This window comes from Theobroma umbraticum, unplaced genomic scaffold, assembly GCF_002168275.2.
Source record: "Theobroma umbraticum cultivar Fairchild unplaced genomic scaffold, ASM216827v3 scaffold_44.0, whole genome shotgun sequence".
Lineage (NCBI taxonomy): Eukaryota > Viridiplantae > Streptophyta > Magnoliopsida > Malvales > Malvaceae > Theobroma > Theobroma umbraticum.
The window spans coordinates 6,521,043-6,536,196 of record NW_018397255.1 but is presented as its reverse complement, the minus strand read 5'-3'; the positions used below and the strand labels follow the sequence as shown (position 1 = coordinate 6,536,196).

Genomic DNA, 15,154 nt, shown 5'->3' with positions numbered 1-15,154 from the left:
CTGTAAAATAAACTATAATTGCTATTTTTTCTACATTTGCAGAAATTTTAGCAATTCATAAGGCAAGTCATGAATGTACTTGGTTAAGATTTATAACTCAATATATTCAAGAAATGCGTGACTTGTTAACCAAGAAGGAAATTTTAACAATATTATATAAGGATAATACTGCTTGCATGATATAATTAAATAAATGATACAAAGACAATACATATTTTGTCAAAATTCTTCTTCCTTCGTGATTTTCAAGAAAAAATGATATTAATATTTAACAAATTCAGTCAAATGATAATTTAGTAGATTTGTTTATTACAGTCATTCTTATTGCAGCATTTAAAAAATTGATATAAAAGATTAAAATACATAATTTTAAAAATTTCTATAATGTAGTCATCATGGAGTAAAATATGTATTGTACTCTTTTCTTTATCAAGGTTTTTCTCATTGAGTTTTTTTGATACGATTTTTAATAAGATAGTATTTTAAAAATGTATTCTCAAAAAGAATTATATATTTTTTTTCCTTCACTCTGAATTTTTTTTCATGAGATTTTTTCCTTATAAGGTTTTAACGAGACATATTATTGATACAATGGATATTCAAAGGGAAGTATTATAAATATTTTTATGAAAATCTAAATATACTATGTATATCTAAATTTATATGTAAATTAGATTGGATGAGGATTATGATTTAATCCATTCATTTAATATTTTAGTATTATCTTCTTCTTGTAGATTCAAACTAAATAAGGGTTATTAACTTATAAATAGACTATTTCACTTCATTTGTAAACACACTTAAATAAAATTTTTGTACTCATTTTAAATGCTTTATTTCTCTCTAAATATTTTTTTTATAATTATTCTCTTAAAATTTATTTCATAACATAGAGTAAATAATCTAATGATTTTTACCCATTCCCCAAAGAGATTAAGATCTAAGTTTCGAATCTCCCCTTTCCTCTTGTACCTCCTCATATGTATTAAAAAAATTTATGCAAAAGTTCAATTAGTAATTAAAAAAAATTATACAAAAGTTAATTTGAATAATTAATGAAAGAAGAAAAAAGAAAAAGAAAAAGTCGGGTAAAATGTGAGAAAAGAGGTAAACCAAGTGATATTGATGAAAATTTTAAAAACTATGGGGAGATTAGAAATAACAAGAAGTCACAGCAAAAAAACCAAAAATAAATTTCCTTGCACAATTTCAAGTTATTGAATTATAAAAAACCAACCAACTAATAATAATCTTACAACAATTTGATTTTAAAGTAAGAGAGTTATAATATATATATAAAAAAAACCATCATAATATGATTAAAATATTTACGACCTTTTGAAAACTTTGATTGCAAAATTCATCCGTCGGCCTTGTTTTTGATTTGAGGGAAGAGGGAAGAGGGAAGAGTTAAAGAGTTAAGATCCGTTTCCCCTTACTTTCCACTCTAAACTTTCAGCAACGTTCCAATTTCCGAAGGTGGTCTTTAAGACCAATCAGCACTCTCGGCAGGGTGTATAGGCTGCAAATTCCTCCTCTGAATCAACAGTCTTTGCTTTTTGAAGAGTTCTTCTTCTCCATTGATTAGCAGGTACTTATTATTTCATTTTCTGTTTCTTTTTGTTTGTTGTTTAGAGTTTGATATGGGTAGTTTCGAGATGTAAATCTATGAGATGTGAAACTAGTTGGTAATTTGATGCTTAGAGTCGGTTCAATGTTGGAGATATTACACCAAGTGTTTGTCAAAAGTACCACTCCAAATGATCTTAAGCAGAAATATATACACTGAAATACCATTTTTAGTTAACCACCATGATTTATTATGGATGAACATTGTTTAGATAAGATGTGAATTTTATTAATTAATCTTTCAATTTCGAGTAACATAGTGAAAAATCCAAATTAAAATATGATATAAAATTTAAATTTAACATGGAAATGTGTTAATTACGACTGGGTTAGGGCAAGGCCACTTACAGATCCCTACTCAAAGCCATGATGGGTACGCATACATTAATCAGGTCGGGCGTGGATAGCAATTTATGGGATGCTATTGCCATCTGTAATTTTTAGTTATATTCTTCAAACCTCCAAGATGAGCAAGTAATTTACCCTAAACAAAAATTTCAACACTATAGCAGAATTATGTGGTGTGCACAGCACAAGCATTTTAGTTTTCAGACTTTACAGTTGAATTTTATGAGAGGAATTACTGAAATTTTGGGATATGTGAATGATGAAAAACTTGTCAGGACAAATAGAAGAAGGAAAGATGGGGAAGAGAGGAAGAGCATGTGTGGTGGTTCTAGGAGACCTTGGTCGTAGTCCACGTATGCAGTATCATGCCCTGTCCCTTGCGCGTCAGGTATTCCAGCATTTTCTTTTGTTATCTGGATTTAGTTTTGAATAGTTATTATGGCGGTCTTTTTTTTCTTTATAAAATTTTTGATGTTTTGTGTTAATCACATTGTGAATCTTAAGATGAACTTTCCTTTTTAATTATTAATATTTTTCTAAGTTGCTCATTCAAAAAAGAACGTTAAATAAATAAACAAATAAAATTTTCATTCTTCTTATCTACCTGTTTTTCAATTAATGTTGCAGGCATCTTTGGAGGTGGACATAGTTGCATATGGAGGTATACCTTTCTTTGTAATGAACGAGTTAAACATGTGTAACGTTTTTCCTTTTTTCTGCCACGGAATATGTATTCTAATAAAATTATTCTGAGATGATTATGTGTTTACTGGATATCACTTTTCCATAGGAGTAAATGTGGGAAAAATTTCCAGCAGAACATTTATATACTATGAACCTGAATTTTGCATTATGCAGTAATATTGAAGATAATACTTATGCAGATGGTAATTTACAGAGATTATCTTAATCTTAGGCTCCATTTGGTTGTTGCTTTTCTATTTGCCTTTTTCCTACTGGAAGTAAAACAACAAAAAGCGTGTTCTGATACAAGAGCAAATAATACTATTAAAGAAATATTAATATTATATGTAACTTTGTTAAATGACAAAATGCATGATTCTTCTTCTGTATAGATTATGTTATAATTGGTATTACATTTTAATCATTTGTCCATTTTTAACCACTTATGAGTTCACTTTTAGTTTTTAGTTTTTGCTTTTTTGGCAACTTTTCAAATGCGAATAGAAAATGGCAAAAAGCAAGTAGCAAAAGCAAAAACCAAAAGGAATCTTGATAATATATTATATTGCTAATATACTAATTGAATGATGAATTTGAATGTTTTGATAGGTTCGGAACCCCATTCTGCTGTTTTGGAGAATGAATCTATTCATATTCACACGATGGTATGATGTAGATGAATATTGTTAGGCTAAGGTATCATTAAGGCTATAAAAATCTATTATTTAGGGGTTTTTTTTTCCCATTCGCAGATGCAATGGCCGAAGCACCCTCATAGCATACCAAAGATACTTTATCCGTTAATTCTCTTGCTCAAGCCAATCATTCAGTTTATAATGCTTCTTTGGTTTCTTTGCATCAAAGTTCCTGCTCCTGATGTCTTCATGGTGCAGGTAAGCTTTTTTGTTCCACTATAGAGAGCTCAAACTCCCCCTTTAACACTTGTTTGGCACATACAGTCTTAATTGCTATGGACTGTTGCCTTGGCTATTCCACAAAAACTCATTGTTGTATCCTTTTGATGGAATCTGTCTTTCAGAGTTAGTTTTGATATCTTATCAGGGTACATCAAAAGTTTTACTGAATATTGGCCTCAATTAACTCTTTTGATTATATTTGACAGGCTGAGTATAAATGTTTTTAAAAATTTGGTTGGTTTTGAAGAGGCAGGCTTATGGCTTCACTTTATTATAATCTATGAACAATATTTTTTAATAGATAGATTAAATGGATAGATAATTAAAGTTACATGCAAAGGGGTAGGGGTTACTTCCTCTCCTTGGAACAACAATTAATTGGTTGTGTTCCTTTTAAGGCAGAAAAAGAGAGAAGGGAAGGGGGGGGGTGGGTGGTGAGGCCCTGGATAACATCCTTATCATCATGAAACAACAAGGGATGTTGTGCATACTACCTGTGGTTGTTTTCCAAGTGATTCTTCCTTATGAAGCTCGTTATGCTTTTCACACAAGGGACTTAATATGGAGTTCATCTCAGGATTACTACTGCCACAAATATTTACCTCCAAAGCAATTTTTCACTTTATTTTTTTGCATGAGGATACATGTGGTTGGCTGTGCATTTCCTGCCTCTGCTTGTGAATTATTTTGGCCACCCTTGGCAATTTCAAACTTTCATTTGGCAATGATGTGAAACTTAGACTCTCCTCCAATTCAGTAGCTAAGTTCTAGTAGGTTTTTTTTTTTGAAATAATATGTAAAGTCATTGTTCCTTTTTTATTATTTTTATTCTTTATTGTTTTAAATCTGAATGCCCCTGGTAGATTCTCAGACAGGATTCATATTCTTAAAAAAGAAATAAATTGTGAATTATGTATAGATTATTTTTATGCTTATCCATGAATATAAGGTGTTAATGTCAGCATTAGATAAGACCAATATGGATAAATGACAATGAAATCTTACTATTATAAACTTTTTGCTATGTATGAAGTCTTATTAAGGTATGGGCTACACAATGAGAGGTAATTCTCCCCTTTGAATATAAAGCCACCCCTCTCATCAAGATTCAAATCTAAGTTGGAAGTCTCAAGTTCTTACGTGAAACTTTGTAATACTTGGTCATTGTGTCATGTCATTTGTTAAGCACCTTTCTAAAAGTGTATCATTATCATCTTCTTTTTTTTTTTTTTTTTGAAAAGCCGGTATCATCCTTTTCAGTTAGCTGTTTTTCTCCTTATTGCAGGTATTACAGTTTCTTATGCCTGTTTTTTTCTAGATTATTTATGCTAGAAATCTTACCCTTTTATAATTTGCATGAGCATTCCTCTTTTATTTTTTTACTTATAAAATTATCATAATATTTCGTGCATTTGCTGTAGAATCCTCCTTCTGTTCCAACATTAGTGGCTGTAAAATGGGCAAGTTCATTGAGACAGTCTGCATTCATTGTTGATTGGCATAATTTTGGATATACCTTACTGGGTTTGTCACTGGGAAGAAGCAGTCGATTTGTGTCAATATACCGTTGGTAAATATAGTTGCCTTCTAATTTCGGTCTTATAAAGAGGACCTGCAATGAATGGATGTGATTTTTCAATATCTGCTTAGGTTTGAGAAGCGTTATGGGCAGATGGCTGATGGTTCCTTATGTGTAACAAGGGCAATGCAGCATGAATTAGGTCAAAATTGGGGAATTAAGTAAGATTTCTAGCTCATGGTTTGTTGGTCATTTTCATTCCACACTATGAAATTTTTTGGGAAATTGTTTGATGGCATTCTATTATGGTTAAATCAACAGAGCTACAGTTTTATATGATCAGCCTCCTGAGTTTTTCCGTCCAACTTTGCTTGAGGAGAAGCATAAGGTGAGATTTATGTCTTTAAGTTTAGTTCCCATTCAAATTTCTGGTGTAAGAATTATTTTTACAATGTGTTTCATTCATAGTTGTTTTGTAGATTAAACAGATATCTTTGTCACCCTCTTGGTATTCGAGATTGTGTAAGTGCTGGTAAGTCTCCATCTACTAAACAATCAAATTTAGTTTTGATTGAGCTGCATTGTAAAACAACACTGTTGGCTGATTGATACCTATTGTGCAGAAAGTACAAAGATAGGGGGAGATGACCAAAATGAAACACTATTTACAACCCAGGCTGGCTCTGGCATCTTGTTGAAGCCAAACAGGCCAGCCCTTGTTGTAAGCAGTACAAGCTGGTGAGACAGTCCTTTTATGAACATACTATTTATGTGTTTCTTGCAGTCACTGTTTCTGCTTTCTCTTTTCTTCTTTGTTGTATCCATTGGTTGCCCTGGTCTTGTCAAATTTTACCAAGTCAAAGTGATAATTGGAGAAGAAGATGCTGCTATAATTGTTAAGACTATGGAATATGGAAAATGCTCAAATTGGACCCAATTTGTTTCCAATATTGACTTTTTACAGGATATCTTGTTTTCTAATATGTTCAGCTGACCTAGAATTGTCTTATGATAATAAGTTATGGTCGAGATTCTTTCTGGGTTTTGTACATAGAAGAAGTTTATCTCTTCTATTTGAATATCACTTAGTGTTCACTGTAACTGTTTTCTTCCTTTTGCTCAAGGATATATCATATATGTGCCACTGCATGAATAAAGAATTTATAAAAGCCTATTAAGTGATTAATTCTAGAGAATAACCTATTTCCAGGACTCCAGATGAAGATTTTGGGATTCTATTGGAAGCAGCAGTAATGTATGATAGGCGTGTTGCTGCTCTATTAGATGAAAATGATTCCACTGATGAAGGGGTCCTTTGGAAGGAGATCTCTGGTGGAAAGCAGTACTTGTACCCTAGGTTGTTGTTCGTCATTACAGGTAACGGTTCTGTATGTCCTAGAAGCATCAGTTTTTTTTGGACTTCTTTTAGCTTAAAATTTTCCAACATTCTTTTAGGTAAAGGTCCTGAAAAGGAAAAATATGAAGAGAAAATAAAGAAGTTAAACCTCAAACGTGTGGCATTTCGTACAATGTGGCTGTCAGCTGAGGATTATCCAGTGCTTCTTGGTATGATCCTTGTCATCAAATTTCTGTTTTCTTCTTCTTTCCTTCTACCTTTTTAATCGCCATATTCTTGCTTCATTTTACAGGGTCAGCAGATTTGGGTGTTTGTCTGCATACTTCCTCTTCAGGATTAGACCTTCCCATGAAGGTATGTTATTCTGGATCTCCTGCTATAGCCTTCTTAGGGAAAAAAAAAAAAGGACAGCGATGAAGGCTTTCTCTCATGTCACTGAAACCTTTTTGCCATCACTAAAATTACTTGTATTGGCTAGTAGGTGGTGGATATGTTTGGTTGTGGACTTCCTGTATGTGCTGTTTCATTCTCTTGGTAAACTCTTGTTGCATCTATCTTATCATTTAAAGTGATATGATAGGCTAATAATTGATGTGCTTTAATGCTAAAGTCTCTTTAGTAATTTGCTACTGGCTTGACTTTTCTGAAGCATTGAAGAACTTGTCAAAGTTGAGAAAAATGGACTGCTCTTTTCATCATCATCAGAGCTAGCTGCTGAACTCTTGGTATGGTTTTTGTACTTAACAGGAACACTTTATACTTGTTAGTAAATATGGACGATGCACAATCTCTTGTACAGTGCCACCTCATATTTAGAACTTATATTTCTTTTTAGAAAAAAAATGAATCCCCGAAATTGAATTCGTCTTTCTCTGCAAAATCATCTCCTATTCTTTCCCCCTTGCTATTAGTGCATCATAAACAAAACTATTGAATTTTGTCCTAAGTGCCTCGGGGATGAATGTAAAATGCCTTCACCCCCACAAATTTTTTGATTTGGAATCTCATGTGTCAATTTGATCTCAGTTTTAATGTCTTTAGCTGTTCAACATTATTCTAAACTAGAGCCAGAATAACTAAGTCAATAGTTGATTATAATTTTGTAACATATGTGTGTTGCCATGACACTTTCTAATGTTCCTTGGTCTTCTGTTTCACTTATCAACCTCGGCAGATGCTCTTCAGGGGCTTTCCAGATGACTGTGAAACTCTAAAATCTCTCAGGAATGGAGCATTGGAATCTTCAGCAAGATGGGCAACCGAGTGGGAAGAACATGCTGAGCCATTGATATCAGAGGTGAGTTGTACGCATCCTTAAGCCTTTCTGTTTTCCTACTGGGGGACTCATTATATACTTTTCTTGATTTTGATTCCCTGTTAGCTGATGTTCTGTACAAACCCATATCAAAATCGAACTAATATGATCTTTTAACAATGGAATGATGGCTACTTGATATCTGTACTGCATCTATTTTATTCAGTTCTCTCCCTTTCCTATGGTGCCTGGGTGTTTTTTAAGTTTTATTTGAATAAATGGATATATGGACTTCAATTTGCAGGTTATCTCCAGGAACTTGAAATAATCTCAAGTTTCAGCTGTCTTTTGTTGAGGTTTTAACGATAGCAATCACAGCACCTGTCTCATGTGTTGGGATAATAGAAGGTGGGCTTAGTTCTCATGCTGACTTTCACTCTTCCTAGGATATTACCATCCCCTTTTGTTAGAAGGAAACATGGTAGATCATACAGTCCTTCTGATTCCAAAATTGACAGTAAATTTTGACATATGGCAGCATACAACCAATCATTTGGTTCTGCTCTCTCATTGCTTAAAAGGGTTTTCGATTAGACTGGTTCTGCCGCTCATATGTGCAATGAACATTAAATTGATATAAATGCATAGTTGCTGGTGAATTACTACCCTGCTGATCCTAGTGAAAAATATCAGTGACCCATTTTTAATACTTGTATATCCCTGTTGATATCTATTACACATTGCTTTCAAGGTAAGTTTTAATTTTTTTCCAATTGTGCGACTTTACAGAAATTAATTATCTATGTTTTATTTTATGGTGTCTTCAGCTATTCCATCACTAATTTCTGTAGTTACTGTGCTTGAAATTATCTGTTACCTTGCTATGCGTCTTGGCTTGTTTAATCTTGACTAGGATGATGTCATTTTATATTTATTGATCTCTCCTAATAAAAACAAAATAAAGTTTTTTTTTGAAAATAAAAACATGATTAATAACAAGCTTTTATTTTTAAAAAATGAAAAAAATAAAGTTCTCAATATTTGTAAATATTATAACATGAATATCAATTAAATTATAAATTTAGTATCATGTTTAATTGAATCTAACTCACTTAAAGGGGATAGGACTCAAAATCTATGGTGCAATAAAATTAAAAAGCAAAAAAAGAGAAGAAATTATTGAAGATTGAAATAGCACAGGCATGTGGGATTAGAATCAGGATGGCAGTAGTGTTGAGTAACTTTTAATGCAGAAGCATACACAAAAACAAAATCAAAACCAAAGGGAAAGATATATAGGAGATGAGAGTGGAAGAATTAATAGCCCAAATACTAATAGAAGTAGATGACAAAAGAAGCAATAAATATTGATGCCAAGGGGTGGGAGATGGATGATGCGATTTGAAATTTGAACGGAAAGAATATGATAGGGAAAAGTCAAAGAGAAAGAGAAAGAGAGAGAGAGAGAGAGAGAGGCCAGCTGGATAAGGGGGTCCATCGTGCATGCTGAGAACAAAATTCACGTGCTGGACACATGAGATCCCTCACAAACGCCACGCTGCAAGAGGTTTGACGGGGACATGCAGACCAAATGCGGGAAGGAATGAGGCTATCAGCCCACGTGAAGTGAGTTCCCCTTACTCTCTCTCTTAGGTCTTCTTTTTCAAACCCTATACGAAACTGTAAGAAAGAAAGAAAGGAAGAAAGAAACTTAAAACTGGACTTTGCATTGGATGTCCTTGTCGGCCAAAGGACAGTTGGGTTTTTTTGCAAGTCTTTTCTGCTGTCTTTTTTGAAGATTTTAGGCACCGTGCATGGCCCCCATTTGTCTATCAACCATACTCTCTTTTAACGTATTCCCAACGCACAGACACAAAAACCAACCCCCAAATCTTTCTTGCGAATTGCCAATTAACAACGTCATTCCTTACAATACTTGAATTATTTTGGGATTCTGCTATCTACTTAAAAGCAAGCATCACCTTTTCTCATTTCATAAAACTTGTATTGGTTTCAGTTGATGTAATGTAATCATCATCAACATCATCATGTTGATCATATATATATATATAGATATATAATAGATGCTATAATCCAGACATGAGTAATGTCGCAATCTAATCCATCCATTTCAAGGATTTAGTTGTAATTTTAATGATTATCCACACTTCTTATCCCCAAGAGGGCATTATGATAACAAATTGAAAAGGACGAGAGATATTAGTTTCTTCTACACATGCATGGCTTGGCCGGAAACATGCTATTTTGTATTCTAAGTTCTCTCTAATTCCTCATTTTAATAATTTTCGGGTTTACGTTAAAGAACAATTCAATGTTTTCCATGTGTATCAAAACGAAAAAAAAAAGGAACAACTTAATGGATTTTAATTAACACTAGACTCATACACTTTGCTTTGCTATAATTAGTAAAAATTAAAATTTTAATTTTTTAAAAAAGAATTACTTATCTAAACTCTTTTTTTTTTTTTTTTACTTTTAACATCTAAGAAGAAAACAAAGGGAAAGAAGTAATAAAGTAATATGGAAAATGGGGGCCCTTATTAACTCTAGAAATGTAATGCTGCACTCAAAAGAGTGATAAACCAAGACATCCTTCGTATACGTCAGCTTGCCTTACAGTTTTGGCCTAGTGTGTACAAAAGGGTGGTCACATGCCTCTTGTGCCATGTACAAGACAAACAAATGTTGGAGTTCGGAAATTGATTCTCGCAGCCTGAATTTTGGTATTGGCCTCCTTCACTTTCACCTATATATCTTGAAAACCATGCATTTTGTCCTGTGTCTTTTTTTTTTCTTTAATTGGGCAGCTGTTTAACGAATTGGATCCCTTTTTCTTTTCCTTTTTAATTACCTAGTTGGACTATAAGATCAAGTGTAGTACCAATGAGTTGGGCTATTTGAGCTTTATTCTTTGTTGTATAAGATTTTTGAGTTACATAATGAAAATTGTTTACGTACTTCTACATCGATCGCACATTGTACTTTGTCTATTTCAAGATACATGGAAAATAAATCTTATAAATATTTCGAGTATGTATTTTAAAATTAAAATAGATAATCAATTATACATGTAGATAAATACAAAGAGATGACTATATTAAGATTGTCGAATATAGTTAATTAAAACAAATCTTAACACTGGTGAAGAAATTGAAAGCGACCGAAGACAATGACTCTTACCAATAGAATACAAAAATTCTGAGAGGCAGAGTTTTGTACAAATATTATAATGATTACACTTTGCATGTTTTTAAAATAATTATATATATTTCTGCATATATATATATATATATATATAAAGTTGTAACAAGTCGAAATGTTTCTATGACATTTGATAACTACATAACATTGGCAGAAACGACAATGTAAGAAGCAACAAGTTCTATACTTATTTTTCCTTGACAAGAATTTAACAATGGTAAGAGAGAGGGTAATGGTATTGCTGATAGTGACATAGAGATATCGTCTTGAAAAAGAAAAAGGAAAAAAAAAGAAACTATTGAACCGAGGTAAATATATATGAGCTTGAGAAAATGTTTTCATGAACATTGAATAAGGAATAAGTTGTGTGTCACCTTAGCCAGTATTAATTATAGTTGGTATCGATTAACATGTTTCTTACACACATAAGGAAAAGGCAGTAGTAATTATTACTGCTTAAAAGCCAGGAATTCATGGATGTGTTTAAACAGTGATGATGGAAGAATTACTGGCTTTGGTTGACTAGAATTTGTCGGTCTTTATGCAAATGTGTCACCCTTCAGGGCATCTATATATAAGTCCTAGTTAATGGCAAGATATATACTGATTGAATAAGAAAAGCATGTATAATTAAATTAATACACAAGAAAGGAAAGGAAGGGAAGGGAAGGGAAGGGAGGGGGGACTTGTCCTTGGGAGCAAGCAATTTTAAATTAGTAGAAGAGACAAGAAGAGGTAGGAAGAAATAAAGAAAGGAAGCGACAGCAGGCAGCAGCAGCTGCATGGTGATTGTATGTTTTTTGTTCTCAAATCAAGAAAGTGACCAAAAGGGTTAATGGGCGTCCACTCGTCTCATGAGTTGTTCGCTCCTTAATTAACAATCTTCCAACCTTCGCCTTCGACCTTACCAATGGGCGGCCCTTGGCCTTTCTCTCCTCTTTCACTGCCACTACTACCACTACTATTCCCACATACTTTTCCACTCATTTTTCTACTCTTATTCATCCACTCATCATCTTATTTATCCAATTTTTGAATTGTACTTATTTAAAAAAAGAAAAAAATCTTTGTCTTTTCTCTCTGTAATATATGTGTATGCGTATGTTGTGTTCTTGTTCCCTAGTACTCACTTTCTCTTTACCTTGGTGTTCTTTAAGACAGCTTTGTTTAATTTTGGCAACACTTATCTTTTATGAAATGTCTCTCTCTCTCCTCATGGATTCGAGTTCTTCAACCCTTCTTTTGCGTCCATCCATTGAACCAAGAGCGGAAGATAATAACGGTGTTCTTTTTGACCCATCCAAGTTGCAAAAACAAGCAAACATACCCACGGAATTCGTTTGGCCGCATGTGGACCTGGTTCACACTCACGAAGAGCTTAACGAGCCCTTGATAGACTTGGAAGGGTTCATCAAAGGAGACGACGAGGCTACTGCCCATGCAGTCGACCTCGTCAGGTCTGCCTGCTTGAACCATGGTTTCTTCCAAGTGACCAACCATGGTGTGGATGCAGCTCTCATTCAAGCTGCGTACGAAGAAATTGATCCAGTGTTCAAGATGCCCCTTAACAAGAAGCTCAGTTTCCAGAGAAAGCCTGGCGATGTCTCAGGTTTTTCCGCTGCCCATGCGGACCGTTTTTCGTCCAAGTTGCCGTGGAAGGAAACATTTTCTTTCGGGTACCATGGAAATAACTCCGAACCTGTCGTGGTTGATTATTTTAGGTCTGCGTTGGGGGAAGATTTTGAACACACCGGGTAGGACCTTATTTTATATATTAATGTTCTTTAAAAGTTAAAAACGTCTTACTAGCCTGTAATTATTTTCCGCACGTATCTAAATATTTAATTTAATGATTAATATATTATTTTTATTAAACATTTAAATTTAAATCTGCTCATATTTATTGTCTGACACCAACTTTAACCTATGTTGATTTTGATAAATTTGAAGGTGGATTTACCAAAAATATTGTGAAAAAATGAGGGAATTGTCTCTAGTCATATTTGAGCTGTTGGCAGTCAGCTTAGGAGTGGACCGTATGCACTATCGCAAATTTTTCGAAGATGGCAACTCAATAATGAGGTGTAACTACTATCCCCCCTGCAATAATTCTGGTCTCACCCTTGGCACTGGCCCTCATTGCGACCCAACTTCCTTAACAATACTTCACCAAGACCAAGTAGGAGGGCTTGAGGTTTTCACGAATAACAAATGGCAAACAGTACGACCTCGACCAGATGCCCTAGTCATTAACATTGGTGATACTTTCATGGTAAGTTTTTTTCCATACCCAATAAAGTTTTCACAAAATGGTCTTTGTTTTCAAACCTCTTCCCTTCTGCATTTCTTTCCCATAGTAAAGCTTCATAACAATTGAAGTGACCCTCATATTGATAATTAATAAAATTAGTCTACATATACACTGTTTCGACAGTGTAATCGGGCAGACATATGTAGGAGACAAGGTAGGTCATGGCTTTAATTAATTATTTTCTATTGAGAAGGAAACATAATTATAATTGATAAGCTTTACAATAGGACATAAATTTATATTTTAGGGCAGCACTCTTTTTTTTTTTTTGAAATTAAGATTTAAGGGCTGCAATCCAACACCCAAAAGACAGATATTATTATTATTATTTATTGCAAAAAAAAAAGATATTTAAGGGTTAAAATTTGAATATCTATTTGGAAGTATATTTGGGGCTTGAATTTTGATCATGTAGTTCAAAATCTTTACGTATCAAACCCTAAAAACGTGAGATAATTTGATTTTATTTTTTATTGTGGGAGCTGATGGGGAAGGAATACAAGGTTTTTAGACTGAAGATAAGAAATGATGTAAGCAAAACATTTTTATGGAAGTTTGGTTTCCAAAGCAGATTATTAATACATGTTTGTATATATATATACATATATATATATATATATATATATGAGAGTGTGTGTGTGGATGAAATTATGACAAGAAAGTGACGAAGTGAAATGAATAAAATTTGCAGGCACTATGTAATGGGAGATACAAGAGCTGCCTGCACAGGGCAGTGGTGAACAGGGAGAAAGCGAGGAGATCATTGGTTTACTTTGTGTGCCCCAAAGAGGACAAAGTGGTGAGACCCCCGCAGGATCTTGTTTGCAGAGATGGGCCGAGACAGTACCCCGATTTCACATGGTCCGATCTCTTGGAGTTCACTCAAAAACACTACCGAGCTGACGTCGACACCCTCCAAAGCTTCTTCCCATGGCTCCTCTCTTCCAGGCCCTCCAACTTCTAGTTGTTTTTATTGCTTGCTCCCTCTCTCTCTCTATCTATATATATAATTGTCTTCACCAGTATCTACTCTTACCCTCTTGCTTGGGCCTAATTTCTCATATCATATGTATTCTCTCTCTCTCTCTTTTGGGTTAAGTCAAAAAACTAATTCATTGATGGAATTTCAAGATACAGCCAATACAAGTAACACATACTTACTGAGCTCTACTAACAACTGCCCATTCCAGTTTTAACAAGCACATGGGCGAAACTAACTGGAGCATACACAGAAAACTCTGTAACTTACAAGCACGTGGGCATCCACGAATAATATACAGAGGCTCGCGATTACATAAAATTAATTTCCAGGACTCTGCAGCCATCAGATTAGATAAAGTTCAGCAGCCTACAGCCATGGGATGAACAAATCAGTAGGGTTAACACCCTGTTTTGGAAGCTGGTCTGCGAATTGATTCTTTCCATTACCTCAAAAATAATAGATAAAAGAGTGGGGAGCTCATGTGTGGATTCAAAATCAAGTCAGAGTAGTGTAGTGTCGGGTTGAATAATTAAGACTCAATTGTTTCGACATTCAGTTCTCGGTTGGCGATTCTAAACTCAAAGGAGAAAGGACAAACCTTTGGCTTTTATATTTTATTTAGTCACATCTCACTTGTCTATTGAATTACTACATGATTTTATATTCGGATAGGCATAGCACTGTCGTTTTATATATATATATATATATATATATATATATATTATATTTTATGTTGGTAACGAACAATTTCTTAGGTTCAATGTATGGCCATCGATGCAAGTGCTTAAGCAAGAAATTAACTTGCAAGAGTAAAACAGATAAATAATAACAAGAAGCCCTCGCAAATTAACCTCAACTATTCAACCTAAGAGCCTCACAATATCCAAATATTAAGACTACAATTAAAGAACGTATCATGCTTCCATTGAA

General features: G+C 33.8%; 2 protein-coding genes across 2 annotated transcripts; both read left to right on the top strand.

Annotated features, from left to right (window-relative positions):
* Positions 1-1,184: 1,184 nt before the first annotated feature.
* Positions 1,185-8,482, top strand: LOC110409907 (UDP-Glycosyltransferase superfamily protein). Its single transcript, XM_021419420.2, has 17 exons — positions 1,185-1,591; positions 2,253-2,365; positions 2,605-2,638; positions 3,271-3,326; positions 3,414-3,554; positions 5,000-5,148; positions 5,229-5,318; positions 5,419-5,485; positions 5,566-5,629; positions 5,721-5,835; positions 6,308-6,474; positions 6,553-6,663; positions 6,747-6,808; positions 6,936-6,988; positions 7,104-7,179; positions 7,629-7,751; positions 8,014-8,482. The coding sequence occupies exons 2-17, from the start codon at positions 2,273-2,275 to the stop codon at positions 8,035-8,037; spliced, it is 1,425 nt and encodes a 474-aa protein (XP_021275095.1). The 5' UTR covers positions 1,185-1,591; positions 2,253-2,272; the 3' UTR covers positions 8,038-8,482.
* A 3,276-nt stretch (positions 8,483-11,758) lies between these two features.
* LOC110409144 (gibberellin 20 oxidase 1-B-like) lies at positions 11,759-14,465 on the top strand. The gene is made up of 3 exons (XM_021418399.2): positions 11,759-12,685; positions 12,882-13,203; positions 13,934-14,465. The coding sequence occupies exons 1-3, from the start codon at positions 12,021-12,023 to the stop codon at positions 14,204-14,206; spliced, it is 1,260 nt and encodes a 419-aa protein (XP_021274074.1). The 5' UTR covers positions 11,759-12,020; the 3' UTR covers positions 14,207-14,465.
* Positions 14,466-15,154: the final 689 nt, after the last annotated feature.